General features: G+C 59.9%; 1 protein-coding gene and 1 long non-coding RNA gene across 2 annotated transcripts; one reads left to right on the top strand and one right to left on the bottom strand.

The window, feature by feature from the left end:
* The first annotated feature begins 569 nt into the window (after nucleotides 1-569).
* KIF12 (kinesin family member 12) lies at nucleotides 570-7,781 on the top strand. The gene is made up of 19 exons (XM_012768836.3): nucleotides 570-652; nucleotides 747-812; nucleotides 904-982; nucleotides 1,346-1,473; nucleotides 1,795-1,870; nucleotides 2,241-2,375; nucleotides 2,452-2,587; nucleotides 3,277-3,368; nucleotides 3,566-3,722; nucleotides 4,377-4,495; nucleotides 4,579-4,683; nucleotides 5,244-5,346; nucleotides 5,429-5,519; nucleotides 5,727-5,813; nucleotides 5,956-6,043; nucleotides 6,117-6,221; nucleotides 6,796-6,896; nucleotides 6,987-7,108; nucleotides 7,439-7,781. Exons 1-19 carry the CDS (start codon nucleotides 627-629, stop codon nucleotides 7,609-7,611), a joined length of 1,989 nt encoding a protein of 662 aa, XP_012624290.2. The 5' UTR covers nucleotides 570-626; the 3' UTR covers nucleotides 7,612-7,781.
* A 1,857-nt stretch (nucleotides 7,782-9,638) lies between these two features.
* LOC105873692 (uncharacterized) lies at nucleotides 9,639-17,844 on the bottom strand. The gene is made up of 3 exons (XR_001155194.3): nucleotides 15,817-17,844; nucleotides 14,421-14,663; nucleotides 9,639-12,228 (listed from the first exon to the last, which is right to left on the bottom strand). It is a non-coding gene; the product is annotated as an uncharacterized LOC105873692 (long non-coding RNA).
* Nucleotides 17,845-18,278: the final 434 nt, after the last annotated feature.

The raw sequence follows: 18,278 nt of genomic DNA, 5'->3' as shown, positions 1-18,278 counted from the left end.
AGGCAGGTGCCCAATGTTTAACCAGATGCTTGGAAACCGGTTCTCAGCTCGGAGACTCAATCTAGCCAGGTCCTCCCCAGAGCTGACTGAGACCTGGCCCCTCCCTGGTGTCCAGGGGCCTCCCCTCCCTGGGCCCTGAGCTGAGAAGACACCCCAGCTGCTGGGGTGGGGGGTGACTAGGAAGCTGGAGGGGCGGGGCATGTGGAGAGAGTAGGAAGAGCCCAGTCCATGCTCTGCCTAGGCTACCTCTGTGGTCTTGGCTGAGTCCGCCCCACCCCTGCTTAGGTATCCTTATCTGTGCACAAAGGAGGCTGGCCTGGGCGGTGCCTGGGTCCCTCCAGACGGGACGGGCCAAGAACAAGGATCCTCAGACCGCAGAAGCCCCCTCGCTAGGGGGGCCCTAGGTTGGGAGAGACTTTCTCGGCCGCAGCAGTAGGGGTGGGTAAATCTTTAACTAGCTGGCGCTGGGCAGGCCGAGCCTTTCCGGATGGATGGCTGCTGGGATGGGGGAGGGGGTGGGACTGGAAGATGGTCGAGACAGTCCCAGCGCTGCGGAGAAGGGGAGGGTACAGGGGAGGAAAAGAAAGGAGACTGGGGCGGAGCTAACTGCGTGTGCAGAGCAGGACATGGAGGAACGCGGGTCACCCGACGGGTAAGCAGAGCTTCAGAGAGGTTCGGGGTCCTGAACGCCCCGCACAGCCGATAGCCGCTGGGGGCAGGGAAGGTAACTCGCGCTGCCGCCGCAGGGACCCCGCGCGGAGCCTGGAGCAGGGACCAGAGGGCCCGGAAACGCCCATCCAAGTAGTGCTCAGGTGGGTGCGGATTGGGTAGGAGGCACCCGGGCGAGCCAGGGACCAGTGAAGACATCAGCATGTACCCATCCGCCCTCCTGTCGGACCCCAGGGTGCGGCCCATGAGTGCGGCCGAGCTGCGTCGAGGGGAGCAGAGTGTGCTGCACTGCTCCGGGACCCGGACTCTGCAGGTGAGGGACCCCTTCTTCCTCCCGACCCCGCCGAGAAAACTGCCCTGGGGATGCTGGGTCCCTTACCCCAGGCAACTTGGCCCCAGGCCCCGCCCTCCCCCAGAGTGCCCGCCCCTCCAGGTGCCCCAGTCCCTCCAGAGCGCCCCTCCCTCCTCCAAAGTGCCCCTCCAGGGTGCCTCGCCCCTACAGAGTGCCCCTCCCTCCCCCAAAGTGCCCCTCCAGAGTGCCCGGAAGTGCCCCGCCCAGAGTGCCCGCCCCTCCAGGGTGCCCCAGTCCCTCCAGGGCGCCCCTCCCTCCCCCAAAGTGCCCCTCCAGGATGCCCGCCCCACCAGAGCGCCCGCCCCTCCGCCGCGCCCTCCGCAGGTGAGCCCCCCGGGCGGCGGCCCCGAGGTGGCGTTCCGCTTCGGGGCGGTGCTGGACGGGGCGCGCACTCAGGAGGACGTGTTCCGCGCGTGCGGCGTGCGGCGCCTGGGAGAGCTGGCGCTGCGCGGGTGAGTGCGGCGCGACTGGGCGGGCGCGGCCCTGCCCCAACCACGTCCCGCCCCCTAGCCCTCGCCCCTCCAGCCCTCCACCGCCCTGACCCCGCCTCCCCCTAACCCCCGCCCCCATCCCCACACCCCTAGCCCTCCACCTCCCTACCCTGCATGCCCCTAACCCCCGCCCCCAGCCCCACACCCCTAGCCGTCCACCTCCCTACCCCCGCATCCCCCTAGGCCCCCCGCCCCCCACCCCTAGCCCTCCACCTCCCTAACCCCCCACCCCACCCAACCCCGGGCGCCGCGGGGGTCCAGCCACACCCCTGCCGCCCTTAGCTTCTCCTGCACGGTCTTCACCTTCGGCCAGACCGGCTCCGGCAAGACCTACACCCTGACGGGGCCCCCGCCCCAGGTGGGTCCAGCACCGGCGGAGTCCCCGCGGGCCCGGCTCGGTGGGCGGGAAGCCCCGACTCCCAGAGGGAAGGGGATGGGACCATGCAGCCCGCCCCGATTATTGCAGACAAGGAAACTGAGGACCGGAGAGGAGAAGATGCTCCCCATTTGGAGCATTTGGGTTCAAGCGTTGGTCCCTTTACTTACTAGCTCTCAGTTTCTTCATCTGTAAAATGGAGGTGATAGTACGGGCTGCGAGAATTATTAATGAATGAAATGAGCTGTTGTATGAGAACCTGGTGCGGTGCCGGCTCTGCAAAGGGTAGTCGTTACTGTGGTGCTGACGACGGAGGTGACCCAGTCTCAGGCTCAGCTGGCTTTGCCCCCAGGCGGAGGGGGTGCCGGTACCCGCCGGCCTGGCTGGCATCATGCAGAGGACCTTCTCCTGGCTGTTCGACCGCGTGCAGCACCTGGGTGCCCCCGTCACCCTCCGCGCCTCCTATCTGGAGATCTACAATGAGCAGGTAAGGGGCTGGGGGTGAGTGGGAGGGACGCAGACTCAGAGAGTCCCTTCCCTCACCCTCCTCCCTCACCTCCCAGGTGCGGGACTTGCTGAGCCTGGGGTCTCCCCGGCCCCTCCCTGTCCGCTGGAGCAAGGCCCGGGGCTTCTACGTGGAGCAGCTGCGGGCGGTGGAGCTGGGGGGCCTGGAGGCCCTGACGGAGCTCCTGCAGCTGGGTGCGTGCTGCGCCACTGTGGCTTCAGAAGTGACTCTTGTGGGGGGAAAGGACCAGCAACCCAGCAATTCAGAGGCTCAGCCCAAGGATGCCCCTGCCCCCACCACTGCCCAGCGCCTGCGGATTCTGCCTCCTCGCAGACTCCTCTGTAGCCGGGGCCTCTGCCTCAGCCCGGCCTCATTCTGGCTCCTTACGGAGGTCTCTGCACCTCGGAGCTGTCCCTTGCCAACCCTCCTCCTCCACGCTGCCCAGCACACCCCTCTGCGCTGCCAGACCCTCCTCCCTTGCAGAGCCCTGGGGATGAAGGTCGGACCTCTTAGCCTAGCCTGTAAGACGCTTCCGTTCCAGTCTCATTTTTTCATCAAATATTTATGGGCACCCGTCTTCTGGCAGGCACCTGGGATGCTGTGCCACACCTCTCAGCCGATCTCTCTGCCTCAGTTTCTCCGCCTCCCTGCACACAGCAATAGGAGAGTGCTTATAAAATGCAAATGTTTGATCCTCCGCATCCCCTTTTCACCTATCTGTGCTAGAGCCAGAGCCAACATTCCATCATTCCCTGACCCAGCGCCCCCTGTCCTGCCTCTCTGCCTTTGCGCAGGCTGTCCCCTCTGTCTTCCAGATTCCTTTGCGAGTTTTTCTTCCCTGGTTCTCCTACCGGGTCCCGCTCCTGATGTTTTTCCCCTCCAGGTCTTAGCCGTCGAAGGAGCTCGGCTCACACCCTGAACCAGGCCTCCAGCCGGAGCCATGCCCTGCTCACCCTCTACATCGGCTGCCAAACCGTGAGTGCCCCGGCCCGGAGAAGCAGCTGGCCCCGGGCCGCGCAGCAAGGGTAGCCGCGCAGCAAGGGTCTGCGTCTGGACATATAAACCGACTTGAGCGTGCATGGGGGCTGATAGTGGAAACCCTTGGCTTCGTGTCCTTGTGACTTTGATGGGCACCATCCCTCCCAAGTCCCCATGATACCCCGATCCCCCAGTCCCAGCAGATGCCTCCTGTGGGCCCCGGGGAGCCCCCCGTCGGCGGGAAGCTGTGCTTTGTAGACCTGGCCGGCAGCGAAAAGGTGGCAGCCACAGGATCCCGTGGGGAGCTGATGCTCGAGGCCAACAGCATCAACCGCAGCCTGCTGGCCCTGGGTGAGACCTGGGGCCAGCTGCTCCCATTCCTGTGTCCCTCCCCGGCTCCGGGCCCACAGCTGTCCACAGCGGGGATACCAGGGGAGTTGTAGGGCATAGACACGGTGAAAGAGCTGTGATCCAAGAGCCAGAGGCCCAGCTCTGTTTTTGACTCTCCCGTCTCAGAACAGGGACTATAAGAACCTATACATTCGAAGGGCCTATAAAGTTACATTCTAATTTGGGAGGTAGAAACACTCAACTCAGAAACATTCGACTTGTCTCTTGTGCTGTTGGGAAGACCGAGACCCAGGAAGGGGCCTCTCTCCTCTCCCCCACCCCAGGTTATTGGACTTTGAGATCCCTAAGGGCCGGGACCTCACATTCCCCAGCAGTGTGCAGGGAGATGCTCCTGAAACTCCTTTTCGTTCAGTCCATTCACTGGAAATTTCCTGAGCCCCTGCTGCGTCCCAGGCCCTTTTGGGGATCAGGGGTGACGGGCCATCTCTGCCCTCAAGTAGCCCCAGAGTGTGGTGGAGACCAATCTGGGTAATGAGAGCACGTGGGAAGACGGGTTTGTAGACTCACGCAGGCCTGGGTGGAGATCCCGGCCCTGCAGCCGGGTGGCCTTGGGCAAGTGGCGTGACCTTTCTGGGCCTTGCTCTTCCCACCCAGGTCACTGCATCTCCCTGCTGCTGGACCCCCAGCGGAAGCAGAGCCACATCCCTTTCAGGGACAGCAAGCTCACCAAGTTGCTGGCGGACTCCCTGGGGGGGCGTGGGGTCACCCTCATGGTACCCAAGGGGGAGAGTGGCGGGGAAGGCTGGGTCCTGAAGAGGGGCCCCGGGAGAGCAGCACTCAGGGGAGCCCTCCCCAGGTGGCCTGCGTGTCCCCCTCAGCCCAGTGTCTCCCCGAGACTCTCAGCACCCTGCGATACGCGAGCCGAGCTCAGCGAGTCACCACCCGGCCGCAGGCCCCCAAGGTGACTGGAGGGGCACGGGCAAGGGACAGGCAGGGCAGATAGTGGGGGTCAGGCAGTGGTTGAAGCCCAAGGTGACACCGTGATCAGAGTGTGGGACAGGGTCAGAGTTGGGATTAGGGTTGAAATCCTGGAAATGGTGTCATGGTTGGGCGGGGTGGGACCAGGGTCCTGGTCAGGGTCAGAGCAGGAGTTGGGTTGGAGTCTAAGCTGGGATACAGACGGGGTATAGCCAGGGCCCCAGCTGGTGCCGTGGCTCAGTTGTGAGCTGAGTTGGGGGTCCGATACAGGGTCTTGTTTGGGGTCCAACTCTGGGCCAAGGTTTGGGCAGAACTCAGTTTGGACTTGAACCTAGAGCTGAGTCCAGCTCTCCAGCTCAGAGTGGGGCCCTTCGGGATGGTGCAGTTGGGACAAGGTGCCCCTTCCAGGTAGACGCAGCCTTGTGCCAAGAGGCCAGAAGTGAAGCTTGACTTTAGGTTTCACTCACTTCCCACACCTGGAAGGCCTTGTGCAGTGCACAACTCATACAGCCATAAAGGGCAGCTCTGGGTCTTTCTCTGCAGTCCCCTGTGGCAAAGCAGCCCCAGCACTTGGAGACTGACGTGCTGCAGCTCCAGGAGGAGAACCGTCGCCTGCAGTTCCAGCTGGACCAGATGAAACGCAAGGGTCTGAGCTCTTCGGGGGTGGAGCAGGATGGGGATAGGGCCTGGGGCTCCTGTGGATCCAGCCACCTCCTGCTTCCCTGCAGCCTCCGGGCTCAGTGGCTCCCAGATGGCCTGGGCCCAGCGGAACCTCTACGGGATGCTGCAGGAGTTCATGCTGGAGAACGAGAGGCTCAGGTAGGTCCCAGCCCACGGCCAGGGGACTCTGCCCCACCCCTCACTGCTACGCTGCTTCTGCCAAGCTGCCGCCCCTCTCTGGTCCTCGGCTCTGCTCTGTCCCCACCTGACTCCTGGGGCTGGTGCTATGCTGCAGTGAGGAGAGGCTGACTGACACCCGCACCAGCCCCACCTCCTGTCCCCTCCCTGGGGCCTGCTCTCCCCCAGGAAAGAAAAGAGCCACCTGCAGAGCAGCCGAGACCTGGCCCGGAACGAGCAGCGGGTCCTGGCCCAGCAGGTCCACGAGCTAGAGAGGTGAGCACGGCCACCAGCCTGGAGCCAGGCCTGGGGACAGGGGTCTGACCTCTGCGTCCAGACCACCTGGGCTCCATTTCCAGCTCTGCCACCTACTAGCCGTGTCACCTTGGGCAAGTCATTTAACTTCTGCTTTTTCTAGGCGCCTCTCTGCCTGCCACCACCATCAGCCGGGCCTGGGGCCAGCCCCACCGTGTCCCTGCTGGGTGGTACCAGCTCCCTCCTGCCATGTGAGTCTCGCTGCCCAACATGGAGGAGTGATAGGTGGGGACGTCATGGAGCCTCTGACTCGCCCTCTTGCAGGCACTGCCACCCCTCTGCTCCTGCCCCTGCCGCCACCTCTGCCCGCTGTGCCGAGCGCCCCTGGCGCACTGGGCCTGCCCCTGGAGGGAGCGCCACCTGCAGCAGGTAGCGAAGGCCCAGCTGGAGAGAAGGGACGGCGGGAGAACTGGAGACCGGGGTCTAGGAGTCAGTGATCCAGGGGGCTCCGGGGCCAGGGGATTCCAGGGATCCAGGCTGGACCCCAGGGAGGGAATGGCCAGCTGCGGGCTCCCCTCCCTGGGGTGGGAACTGCGACATGCCTCGCCCTCCCTCCTCCCCACCCTGCCTTCTTTCAGGAACTTACTCTGTCATTCACCATTCTTTCATTCACTTACATGTTTACTCGTTTATATATCCACTCCTCCAGTCACTCTCCCGTGAGCTCTGGCTTTGTGCCCACCTCCGTTCTGGGCTCTGAGGGTTCAGAACTAGACCAGAGGTGGTTCCCGCCCTCAGGGCTCTCCTAGTCTCAGGAGAGGACATTACGAGGACCACCTGCTGCCCACAGAAGAAAGCGATCAAGACCCCGCTCCTTTATGCCCACCTGACATCCTTGGCAGCCTGTGGGGCAGGCACAGCTGGGCTTACAGCCAGCACCGGGGACGTGGGACACAGAGAGGCAGGGCTGGGTCACCAGCCTGGGCTCTGGTTTTTCCTGCAGGTGTTAGGCCCTGAGGCCCCAGGCAGCAGGCCCCTGTCGGCCCGGCCCCCACCCTGGGCACCCCCGTGCAGCCCTGGCTCTGCCAGGTGCCCAAGAGAGAGGTGGGCCCAGCCCTGGGGCACTGGGGTGGGGGAGGAGGAGGCCTGGGACCGCAAAGAATCGCTCCCCACCACCCAACTCACCCTGGCCAGGAGTCACAGCGACTGGACTCAGACCCGAGTCCTGGCAGAGATGCTGACCGAGGAGGAGGAGGTGGTACCCTCTGCACCCCCCCTGCCCACGGGGCCTCCAAACACGTCCCCAGTGCTGAGAGGTGAAGAAGGGAGAGGGGGCAGGGCCCCTAGTGTCCTCTGTGATCTTGAGCCAGAACCCATCCTCTCTGGGCCTCAGTCCCTCAGTTCCCACCTCTGAAATGGGGTGGGTGTTGAGAGGTGATTTCTAAAATCTTCCTGGTTCCCAAATGTGGAATTCTTTTTCTAGGACCACCCACATGCCCAGCTGTGCATCGGGGCCCAGGGTGGGGGTGGGGGAAAGGGTGGAGGGTACCTACCCCCCAAGGCTTCTCTAGAGGATGTTGGGACCCAGATCAACCTGGGTGGGGAAGGTCCAAGGAAAGGCAGGCCTCGAGTCTCACTGCCCTTAGGTGGGGCTGGGGTCCAAAACCTGGCCCAGCGGCTGGAGGCCCTCAGAGAGCAGATCGGCAGCTCCCTGCGACGGGGCCGGAGCCAGCCGTCCCACCCCGAGGGCGCACAGAGCCGGGCCAGGCCGGGGCTCCCTGCTGAAGGCAGAGTGGACACCCGGAAGACTGCCGCGTGACCTTGGACGGGCTCTGCACCTGGCGCCCGGTCTCCCCACCTACTGCATGGGGTTGCGGCTTTGGGGGAGCAAGGGGGTGCGCCCCAGACCACGAGACGCGGGACTGCATTCGGGAGAAGCCCGACAGCCGGTGGTGGAATATGTGAATAAACAGAGGCTTCGGCTCCGGGTCTGGTTGGTTCTGTCCTCTGGAGTATCAGCCGCTTCCCCCTGGGGAACCCGAGCGAGGAGGGCTGGGACGGCTCAGGCGTGCGTCCCACCGGTCTGCAGTGTCCCAGCCCCGTCTCCTTTCGTGGGTTGCACAAGCTTTGATTGAGCAACTGCCGCGTGCCCCGGGGGTGGCGAGTGACGAGTGTCTCCATGAAGGAGGTGGAGGGGCTCACTCTGTCACGTGTGTCCTGGTGCTGGGGCTCCGGAGGCCTGGGACCACCTTCTGGTCTTCAGTCAGTCAAACGGCAGGCGTGGCTCCCTGTCCTGTCACACTCTAGCGGAGGCCATGGTGTGAGGGCTGCGATGATTCCCGGCATAGGTGCCCATAGGACGCAGCTGGTCTGCCGCGATGGAGAAGTCCAGGCGCGACGTGAGGAACTTGGGGTGGGAGAAAGAGCCCCGAGGCTGACCTAACGCGCCCATGCACAGTTAGGGAACCTGAGGCCCACTTCTTTCCTTCCTTCAACACACACCACTTGCATCAGCTGCAAATCAAGCAGTAAGGCGGCAGATGAGACCAGCAGGGGCCACGCGGGCTTTGCCCGGGGTGCTCACCATCTGTGGGGACAGACGTTTACAACCTCACTCGGGCTTTGCGGGGGGAGCCCAGAGGCACGGAGGAGGGTCACCCCATCCGTGACTGTGGAAGGGTCAGAGAAGCTTTGCCAAGGAAGCCGTGGCTAAGCCTTGGAGGGTGGGCAGACTCGGTCCCGGGAAGGTGGGTGGGGCGGTGGAGACAAAGCCTGGAGAGCCCTGAGCTGCCAGAGCTGTCTGGGCAGGGAGTACAGGGCCGTCCAGCCCCTCCAGAGTGCCTGCTTCTGCCAAAGGCAAAAGGCAGCTGAGGAAGGTTCTTAAGGCATCGCCGCCAGCCTAGATTGGTATTTAGATCACACTGGCCACTTGTGGGAGGTGGCCTGACTGGCAGAGGTGAGCTGGAGGCAGAGACAGTAAAGGCAGGGACCCCTAGCGCAGAGAGGGGACGAGAGGCCACAGCCAGCAGCACCTGAACCAGGCCTTGGGCTGGGCGTGCCCCGAGGCCTGACCCTGGGCCCAGGCAGGCGGCCTCGCCACAGGCTTGGGGAGCCCTGAGGGAGGAGCAGGCCGAGGCCAGAGGGCCAGCCAGGGAGCAGCTGGGGAGTGCTGAGGGGCTGGCGTGCTGGAGGGAAGCCGTAGCTGTCATCTGGAACAGTGCTCAGAGGGCCACTGTGCTCAGAGGGCCTGCCCATCGTTTCGGAACGTAGCTGTGGGAATGTGCCCCCTTTTCCCCAGGGCAGTGAGGACCCCAAAATAAAAGCAAGGTGCCCCCAGGTCGCTTGAGTGTGCTGTGTGACTTGGGACAGACTGCTGGGCCTCTCTGGGCCTCCTCAGCGGAAAGCCCCTGACTCCTGAGTCTGAGCAGGGACGGTCCCTGAAGCTGGGACTGGCAGGGACAGCCCAGGTTAGTGCCCCACGTGGCCGGGAGCCGAGCGGCAAGACTTGTGACTGGGCGTGAGGGTGTCCGGCAGTGGCAGCTTCCTGGAAGGCCAGGGTCTGTGGAGGCAGAGGCAGGGACCTAGGGTGACGGCCAGACACCACAGGCCGCTGGGCCGGGCAGAGCGGGCTGTGGTTTAGCCCACAGACTGAGCTTCCCAGGTCGAATCCTGGCGTCATCACTTATGCATGAGCGATCCTGGCAAAGTGACTTAACTGCTCTGAGCCCAAGTCACCTCACGTCCAGAGTGGGCACAATACTAGTACCCCCTTACAAAGCTGCTGTGCGGATTCAATTCCCTGACATGCGGAAAGAGTATGCAAAAGGCTTTGCCGGTTGCAGCCAATTCAGCCGAAAGCAACTTGTAGGCAATGTGACACTTTGATGGAATTGACAATACGGGCTCAAAAAATAATTATGCGACAAATATTGACTGAGAACCTACTTTGGACTTGCACCGAATGAAGCGTGAGAGTCTTTACCCTCACGGAACAGAGACAATAAACAAGAGAGAGGGCCACATACGTGGCCCGTCAGATGGTGATAAATGTTGTGGGTTAAGAGCGAGCAGGAGGGTGGCGCTCTGCCAGGGCGGGGGTGCAGCCCTCCACAGGGAGCCCTGGAAAGGCCTCCTGCAGGTGACGTTTGTGCAGAGACCTGAGGGGCAGGGGGAGCCTCATTAATGCCATAAAGCCCCTTTTTTCTAAGATTGGTCGTTTTGGTGCCACGTCAGCTTGGCTGGCTCTGCAGGTTCGTGCTTGGGCTCCCCTGCACGCCCCAGAAGCCTTATCTCACTGGCCCTGCACGCTGGGAGGTCCCAGCCTGGGGCAGCGGAGGCCCCTGGCACTGAGCGTGGGAGCTTTCCTTGGCCGCCTTGGGAGCATGGATGGGGACCACCCAGGGGGACCCTGGCCGTGGCTGGTTCATTTGTGTCTGGACGATTCCCGCTGGAGCCAGCCACGATTTTCCAAGTTTCCTAGTTCCAGCTTGTGCTTCAGCTCAGCAAAAACCTCACATCGTTTTCCAGACATAGACACGAGATTCAAGGGGTTTGGCCTCCACTCCCCCCACCCGCCATGTGTCCATCTCTCAATCAGCATCCTCACTCTAGAACTACCGCTTCTAGGATCCCTGAGCCCTGGGGGGATTCCATAGGTCCCCAGGAATGTAGCGAGACTCTTGAAATCCATCTGGTTCTTACCAAGAGCCTGCAGGCTCAGGAGGGCACTTCTGGGATCCTGAAAGCTGCAGGCCTAAACGCAGATGGCTGGAACTTGGGACAGTTCTCTGGCCCACTGAAACATAGCAGTAGTTCTTAAGAACTGTCGAATTAAAAAGAAGGTCTCTGCCACCTTAAAACATTAGCAATGGGGGGTGCTCTTGGAAATCCTGAAGCACTGTAGGGATTTCCCAGAATTCCAAACCCCCAGAAGATCTCTCTGAAAATTTAGAACATGGTGAGAAGTTGGGAGGGAGGGAGTCTCTGGAATCTCTGCCTGGGCGGGCATGCCGGGGGGAGGGAACATTCACCCGATCTTTGATGGCCACCCGTGAGTTGCTAGAATGCTGGCGTCTCTGGAGCGACCTGGATGTCCAGACCCCTGGGGACCCCAACTCTCAGCCCATTCTACATGCGGAATGGGGGGGCGCGGTAGGGTGCATGGCTGCAGGACGGCACGAGCTCCAGGAAGAGAACTCCTGTGGGTCCTGGTGCTGAAAAGGCTGCGAGGTCCCATCTGTTGGGGAAGGCAACCCTGAAAAGACTGCAAGAGTTGGCGTCATGATGAGAGTCTATGGAGCCCCCATTGCCAAGAACATCTCGCTGCCCCGCCGCACGGCTATCTCTCAGCGCCCAGGCGGGCCCTGCTTCTCCCCCTCGGGGTCTGTCTCCTCCTTGTCCAGCGACACATTCGCCCCCATCGACATCTAATTTCAGCCCCTTTATGGTTGGTCTCAGCCCCTTTGTGGGGTAGTTTGTGTCCTCCTCAATGACTTTTTCCATTTCTATGTTGTTGTCTTCTTATGGAGCTCCCAAGGACTCGGCCTGTATCTGCGGCGAGCAGGCGTGGTGGGGAGGCTCGGGCAGAGAGGCAGGGGCTTGCTGTGAGCCCAGCAGCTGCTACTGGAGCTTGCAGACAGGTTACTGCCGAGATGGGGACCAGGACTGGAGTCAGGAGACCTGGGTTCAAAGCCTGTTCTGCCACAGCTCTGCTGCGTGTGCCGGACAGGTCCCCGGCCATGACTGACATCCACACTGGCCGGCTACCAAGGAAGACCTTTGAAAGTCAGGCAGAGGTGTCTTCCTCCAGAACTGTCACGTGATCTCCCACTTAGCACACGTTTCCTGAGTCCCCAGTCGGAGACCAGGGTTCCTCTGCTGGGTGCGAGCGACACTACCCTGGCCCTGGATCAGTCACTGCCCTGCTCTCAAGGGGCTTCCAGCCAAGTGGAGGGGAAGGCAAGCAAAGGGCAATCACCATGGGATGGAATGACAATAAGAGTTAGCAAATTTATCTGGTGCCAAGCACTGCACTGCTCCCAGCCACTGTATTAACTGTCTCCTTTCCCACAATGATTCTGAGGAGTAGATACTATTCATATTATTATTTTACAGGGAGTAAACCAAGGCAGGAAGGGGTTCAGGAACTCGCCCAAGGTCACAGGGCCAGCAGGTGGCAGAAGTGGGATTTGTACCTGGGTGGTCTGATTCCCTAATAGGTGCTCTCAGCCACAATGCCAGGTGCCACCTAGTGGGACCACCGAGGAAGGACGGATAGAGGAGTGCTTTCTTGCCAACTCAGGAACCCCCGAGCACAGTTGGGGTGTCTTCCAGGAGAAGTGGGTCTCCACCAAAGCCTGGCACATCCAACAAGGCCCGACCATGCAGAGGCACTTTGATGAAGCTCTTTCTTCCCCATGGAGGAAACTTCACCACCCTAAAAAACAAAGGAATTATTTGCAAACTACCCAATGACGCAGAACTCTGCAGCCTGAGCTGGAATCTACAGAGTGAGACGTGGAGCCCTGAAGTCCTGCCTGTGTCTGGTGGGCAGGGACCTGGTTGGGGAGGCAGGAGATCTGGGGGGGTCACTAGGCTGCGGAACCCTGAGCCAACCCTCCCTTTTCTCGGCCTCCATCTGCCCAACTTGTCAGCTGCGGGAGCCTAGGCAAGGTGGTGAACCTCTCTGAACCTCGGTTTCCTCTTCTGTAAGGTGGGGATACAATTGATTTATCCTGTGAGTGGTTCATAAGTGCTTGTAGTGGGTGACGTGAGGATTAAAATTGAGTTCATATAAACTGTTTAGAACAGAGTCTGGCACACAGTTAGTGCTAAATAAATGTTAGTTATTACTATTACTAATGGATGTCCTCAGCACATTCTGTCATTCCTGTACTTGGAGGGGAGGAATCGTGTCCGTAACTGGACCCTCGTTACTATAGACTCATGAACTTGTTGACATCCAGCCCTGCTGGCTCCATCTGCAGGGTGACACTTCCAAGGAGAATTCTCTCAGGGACAGGAGCGGCCAGTCAGGACTCTGTTGCCCAGGAGGAAGAGCCGGGGAAGAGTTCCCACTGCCTTTCAAGGCAGCTGATTGAGATAAATTCATTTGTCTTCATTGAAGAAAGGCCAGTGGGGCTTTCCAAAGAGCTGACTCGGCTTGGCTCGTGGTTTCAGGAACTAGCAATTTTAGTCTTTCCAAGGATGTTGGTTCCCACCCACCCGGTCAGCCAGGAGTCGGGGCAGGCCCCCAGTGGGGCCCGGCTTCAGCGGGCAGATGGGGCCGGCCTGCACAGAGCGGGATATGCCCGCACCCCTTCCCTGGGCCCAGGCGAGGCCTTTGGAAGTTTATTCCTTTGGGAGCCCTTTCTGCAGGAAGGGAAGGAAGCCAGATCCCGGGCCACAAGCTCTGTCCCTGGGACGGCCGGATCTCAAGGACACTCTGAGCTACAACTTGTCTCACTTCCTGAGCGGCCTCTCCAGGCTAAGCCGCTTGCTCCCACAACTGGGAACCTGGACTGACATTATCTAAGGGCAACCTTGACCCTGGGATAACATTTACTCCTTGCTAAGCTCTCTCCAAGGAGCAAGAACATGATGTACTTCTCATCATTTCATTCTCATACACCCCTGTGAGCTCTTATTAACCCCAATTAACAGAGGAAAAACTCAGAAATGTGAAGTCACTTAGCTAAGATCAAGTAGGCAGGACAGGGTCGCAGCCATGACTGCCCCCAGGCCTGTCTCGGGGTGAAGTTCAGCTGTATCACACCGTGATGGGTCCTCCCAGCCACACAGTTTACAGAGAAACTCGAATTTGGGGACTGAAGGAAAAGCCGCCACAGAGTGAGGTCATTCATTCGTTTGCTGACTCATTCAGTGATCGTTATGAAAGGACTTTGGACGTGGTGATTTCAATTTCCCAGTCTCCCTCCGCTGTCTTCTACTTGGGTGATCATTCTTGGGGTCTGACCTAAATTCTCCCCCATAGTCTGAGTCAGTTGGCATTGTGTAATGAGCACCTACTATGTGCCCGGCACAGTGCTGGGCTCCAAGGAGGAAGACAGGGTCTGGGCTTGGTGCAGCAGACACCGAGCATGCTCTTGGCCGAGGGAGGGAGAAATAGGCTCACACAAGCCTGACTCCCAGAATGAAGGTCCCAGTGAAGGGAGACCGGTCAGCTCCAGGTGTCTGAAAGTATGTGCCCAAATGTCCGGCTGTTTATCAGGGAACAAGGTCTGGGAGGTCGCCAAAGTGCCTTGGGTGTAAAGGAGCCATCTTGGTTTAATTTGCCATTCACTGGCTGGGTGACCTTCAACACCTGATCACCTGATATCTCAGCCTCAGTTTCCCTGTCTGCAAAATAGGGCCACCAGCATAGTAAGATCCTTAATAGAAGACTCAGTACGACATGCTAATAGAGTGTCAGAATAGGACTTGGCAGAAAGTAGGAACTTAATAAAGTGATTATTCAGGTGCAGTAGCCTTTGTGGTCTACAGCAAGTGGTTCTGGGTCTCCAGCGGAATCCCCCAGGGAACTACTTTTTAAAAAGGGCCCCAACCAAGCATCAAGCTCCCCACTGGGGTAGGGACGGGCAAGGCAGAGACCGAATGTTTTACACTCACCTCGGGATTTCTAGCAGGCTTAGGGTTAAGAAAGGCTGGCTTCTAGCCCTGGTTGCATGGCCGGGCTCCGTCTGCACGCAGCAATCTGTGCACACCCTGGTGGTCTTTCTGGAAGTTCTCTGCTGCCCCCTGCTGGACGCTGGAAGCTCACGCCTTCTCAGCGCACTTGAAGCTGTGCATGGAGCCCTCCGCCGTGACACGTGTGATGCCAAGTGTCTAACAGGCGTCCCTCAGAGTGTGCACCTGGGGAGCATTTGCACATGTGCCCCTCATTCAGTTCTTATTTCAGTCCCGTCCAGTGAGTGCATATGACCCCCATTTGGAAGTCTGGGCATAGAAGCTGAGGCCAGGGAGGGAAAGGACTGCCCCTTGGTGGCCCAGCAAGTCACAGTTACTGGTCAAGTCTCTGGTGGCCTGGCTATCTGGGACAGGGGTGGAGGAGTTAGTGACAAAACCTAGACACAGCTGGTCATGGAGTCCTGGGCGCTGCCCACCTCCAGCTTTGCCAGGGGGACGCTGAGCGGCCAGGCTGTGGCTTGGGCACTGAGGTGAGGCCTCCTGTCAGGGAGGAAGGTCACCTGCCTTCCCACCCTGAGCAGAGGAAGACCAACCTTGACCTTGCCCTCTGCTCTGAGTTCTGGCCCTTGCCCTTGACTCCCTGCTGGTCCAGTCACTGGGTCCTAGTGCCCAGCCTCTTCCTGCTTCCTGGAAAACCTCCTAGGGAGTGGCTTTCCCGGATCTCCCTCCTGACTGCTCTCTCACGGTCACAAATCAGTGCAGCGCCTGCGCGCTGGGGTCAGGACTGCCTGGCCCCCAACTCGGCCATGAGCTGGGTAATCTTGAACAAGTCCCATTTTCTCCCTGAGCCCCAGTGTGTGCATCTGAAAGTCGAGGCCCCTGTTCCCTACTGCATGGGGCACCTGAGGCCCTGCGGCCTCCTGCTTGGGGCAGGTCATCTCCCTCCCCTTGCAATGGCTCCAGAACCTGCCCAATGCCTGTGGACTCTTAGGGCCCAGGGCTCCCTAGGAGGGCAGAGCCTCCTCCTCCCACCCGACAGCCATAGGCGATGAAGGGTCAGCAGCCCTCTGACCGCTGCTGGCCTTGCATCCTTGTGGCCCGGGGTTAATTTTTACAAGGCAGCCAAAAGTCCAGGTGGCCTTTGGCAGCACTTGCTGTTTGCTCTGGTTAATAATCTCGGGAGCACAAACATTCCTGGGGGCAGGAGAAGAGATCGACACCCTGGACCCCTCCTCTGGGCCTCTCCCCACCCCCAGGAGAGGCCGTGCGACTGAGTGCACAGCCTTGTCCAAGTGGGGCTGGGCGGGGAGCTTCCTCCCCCCTGTGTGCTGCAGGCCTCCCACCTGGACCACGGGTTGAGGACCCTAATCGCACTCACCTGCAGTGAAGGTCAGACGCGCTGTCTTGATACACCGCAAGCCATCTTAGCAGGATGACCTTATTTCTATTAATGGTTTATTATTATTTATTTATTCCTTTTTAAAAAAAAACAAAAAAACAGGCCTAGTTTCTCCAAAGACAGAGACCCTGAATCATCACACGGGTAAGGCAGCGGACGGTTTACACAGCACCTCCACACACATCATCTCCCTTGACCTCTTGGCAGACAGAACAGGGACTTTTATATTCAGATATTCAGTTTGCAGATTAGGAAAGTGAGCTTCAGAGAGCCAAAGCCGTCCCAGGGGCACGCAGAACAGGAGAGGTCAGGGCTTTTGGCTCCCAGTTCTACACATTCCCTCTTTCTTTTTTTATTTATTTATTTTTGAGACAGAGTCTCACTCTGTTACCCAGGCTAGAGTGCCATGGCGTCAGCCTGGCTCACAGCAACTCCTGGGCTCAAGAAATCCTACTGCCTCAGCCTCCCGAGTAGCTGGGACTACAGGCATGCGCCACCATGCCCTGCTAATTTTTCTATATATTTTCAGTTGGCCAATTAATTTCTTTCTATTTTTAGTAGAGACGGGGTCTCACTCTTGCTCAGGCTGGTTTCGAACTCCTGACCTTGAGCGATCCACCCACCTCGGCCTCCCAGAGTGCTAGGATTACAGGCGTGAGCCACCGCGCCCAGCCGCACGCATTCCCTCTTAATTCAGAACACCTCCTCGCTACCACCATTAACGGAACCATAAAAGACTAAGAAGCTTTGTGAATACGTGGGACTGTAACTATCCCAGATAGCTAAACCAAGACGGGTGTACCACGGCTTTGAGCTTCCTGGCAGCCAAAGCAAGAAGAAAATACAACTGGTGGCCAAGCCATCAATAAGGGGGTGCAGGAAACACATTCACTTGTTACGAACAGAGGCGCACTTGTTCCGAGTGCCGGTGAAAGAGGGCTGAGCTGCCTGGACCTTACAGAAGGGACACGGCGCACCCTTCGTTCACGCACTGGCCATGTGGGGGGCGCCGCCTGGTTCTCAGGTGAGCAGGGCCTCGTTAGGACCACCTGCCTAAAGAAGTCATTCCCAGCTCTGGCGGGGATGCTGGTGTGCTGGAATGTTCCATACCAAGAGCAGTATGTAAGGACAGCAGCCTTGACCACGGGAGAAGAGAACTCCACGGAGATGGCCCTGTGGTGTCTCTGGCCACATCTGGCCAGAGAGTTTGAGCTTCGGAGACAAGCAGAACTGGGTTTCATCCTCCTCTACAACTGTACGTTTAAGGACCGCCATATTCGTTTCCCGGGGCGGCCATGGCAAAGGTCCACAAACTAGGCGGCTTAAAACAACAGCAGTGTGTTCCCTCGCGGCACTGGAGGGCAGACGTCTGAGACCGGCTGTCAGCAGAGCCAGGTTTGCTTCGAAGGCTCCGGGGAAACGTCCTTCCCCGCCTCGCGCTGCTCTGGGGGCTGCCACTCGTCCCTGGCGGTCCTGGCGTGTGGCTTCCTGCCTCCAATCTCCGCCCCGGCCCACACGCCGTCCGCCCCGTGCGGCTCTCCGGTCTCCGTGTCTGTGTCCCCCTCTGTGTGTGTCCCCCTCTCTGTTCTCTCACAAGGACACCAGTCACTGGATGCAGGACACCCGGCACAACCTCATCACCCGGTGCAGCCTCATCCTAGCTAACCGCATCTGCAATGAGGCCGCACTCTGTGGGTCAGGGCGGACGAGAACTTGGAGAAGACGCTGTTCCGCCCACTCCAGACTCGCTCAGCTCTCAGCAAGCGCTTTGCAAGCCTTGGCTCTTTCACCCTCGTAGGAACGCGACGGACCGGGAACTACCGTTATCCCCATTCACAGCGGAGGAAACTGAGGCACCAGGAGGTAAAGTGACCTGCCCAAGGGCACACAGCAGTGAGTTCCACAGCTGGCTGTCTGGCTCCTGAGTCCGCGTCCCCAACCCCTGCCAAATGCCACCTTCCCCAGCAGCTCCACTCCCCAGCGGAGGGACCGGGGCAAGTCACTTCCCTCCTCGGGGACCCTCTGTCTATAAAAGGGGACAAATAGCACATACTTCGTGAGGTTGCTGTGGGGACTCAGGTCAGTCCCCTGCGGTGTGTATGTTGTGCCTGGCGCCAAGCCGGCACGTGGCCAGTGCTCGGTGGGTGGAAGCTGTGATTGTAATTCTCATCGTCATTATTTCTCTACTGTTCGCAAAGGCCAGGGGAAGCCGAAGGGTCAGAGAAGGAACTCGGGGGGCAGGATGCCTGGGTTCTAGTCTTGGCTCTGCCGAAGACTTCCCTGTGGTCTCTGGTATGTCACTTCCTCTTTCTGGGCCTCAGTCTGCCCATGTGAGAAGTGGGCCCCCCTGAGCTCAACCTGCTAGGCACAGGGGAGGGAGGTCCAGGTGGAACGAGCCAGCGGGAAAGGCCAGGTGCTGCCCATCCCCTCCCTCCCTGTGT

This window comes from Microcebus murinus, chromosome 12 (genome assembly GCF_040939455.1).
Source record: "Microcebus murinus isolate Inina chromosome 12, M.murinus_Inina_mat1.0, whole genome shotgun sequence".
Lineage (NCBI taxonomy): Eukaryota > Metazoa > Chordata > Mammalia > Primates > Cheirogaleidae > Microcebus > Microcebus murinus.
The sequence above is the reverse complement of the archived record's forward strand: the minus strand, read 5'-3'. Positions and strand labels throughout refer to the sequence as shown.

What these genes read in the sequence shown, in the direction of transcription:
- KIF12 (XM_012768836.3), top strand. Translation starts at nt 627, where the DNA reads ATGGAGGAACGCGGGTCACCCGACGG. An exon ending in GACGGAGCTCCTGCAGCTGG is followed by an intron (nt 2,588 to 3,276) that starts GTGCGTGCTGCG and finishes TTTCCCCTCCAG; the next exon opens with GTCTTAGCCGTCGAAGGAGC. An exon ending in CACGTCCCCAGTGCTGAGAG is followed by an intron (nt 7,109 to 7,438) that starts GTGAAGAAGGGA and finishes CACTGCCCTTAG; the next exon opens with GTGGGGCTGGGGTCCAAAAC.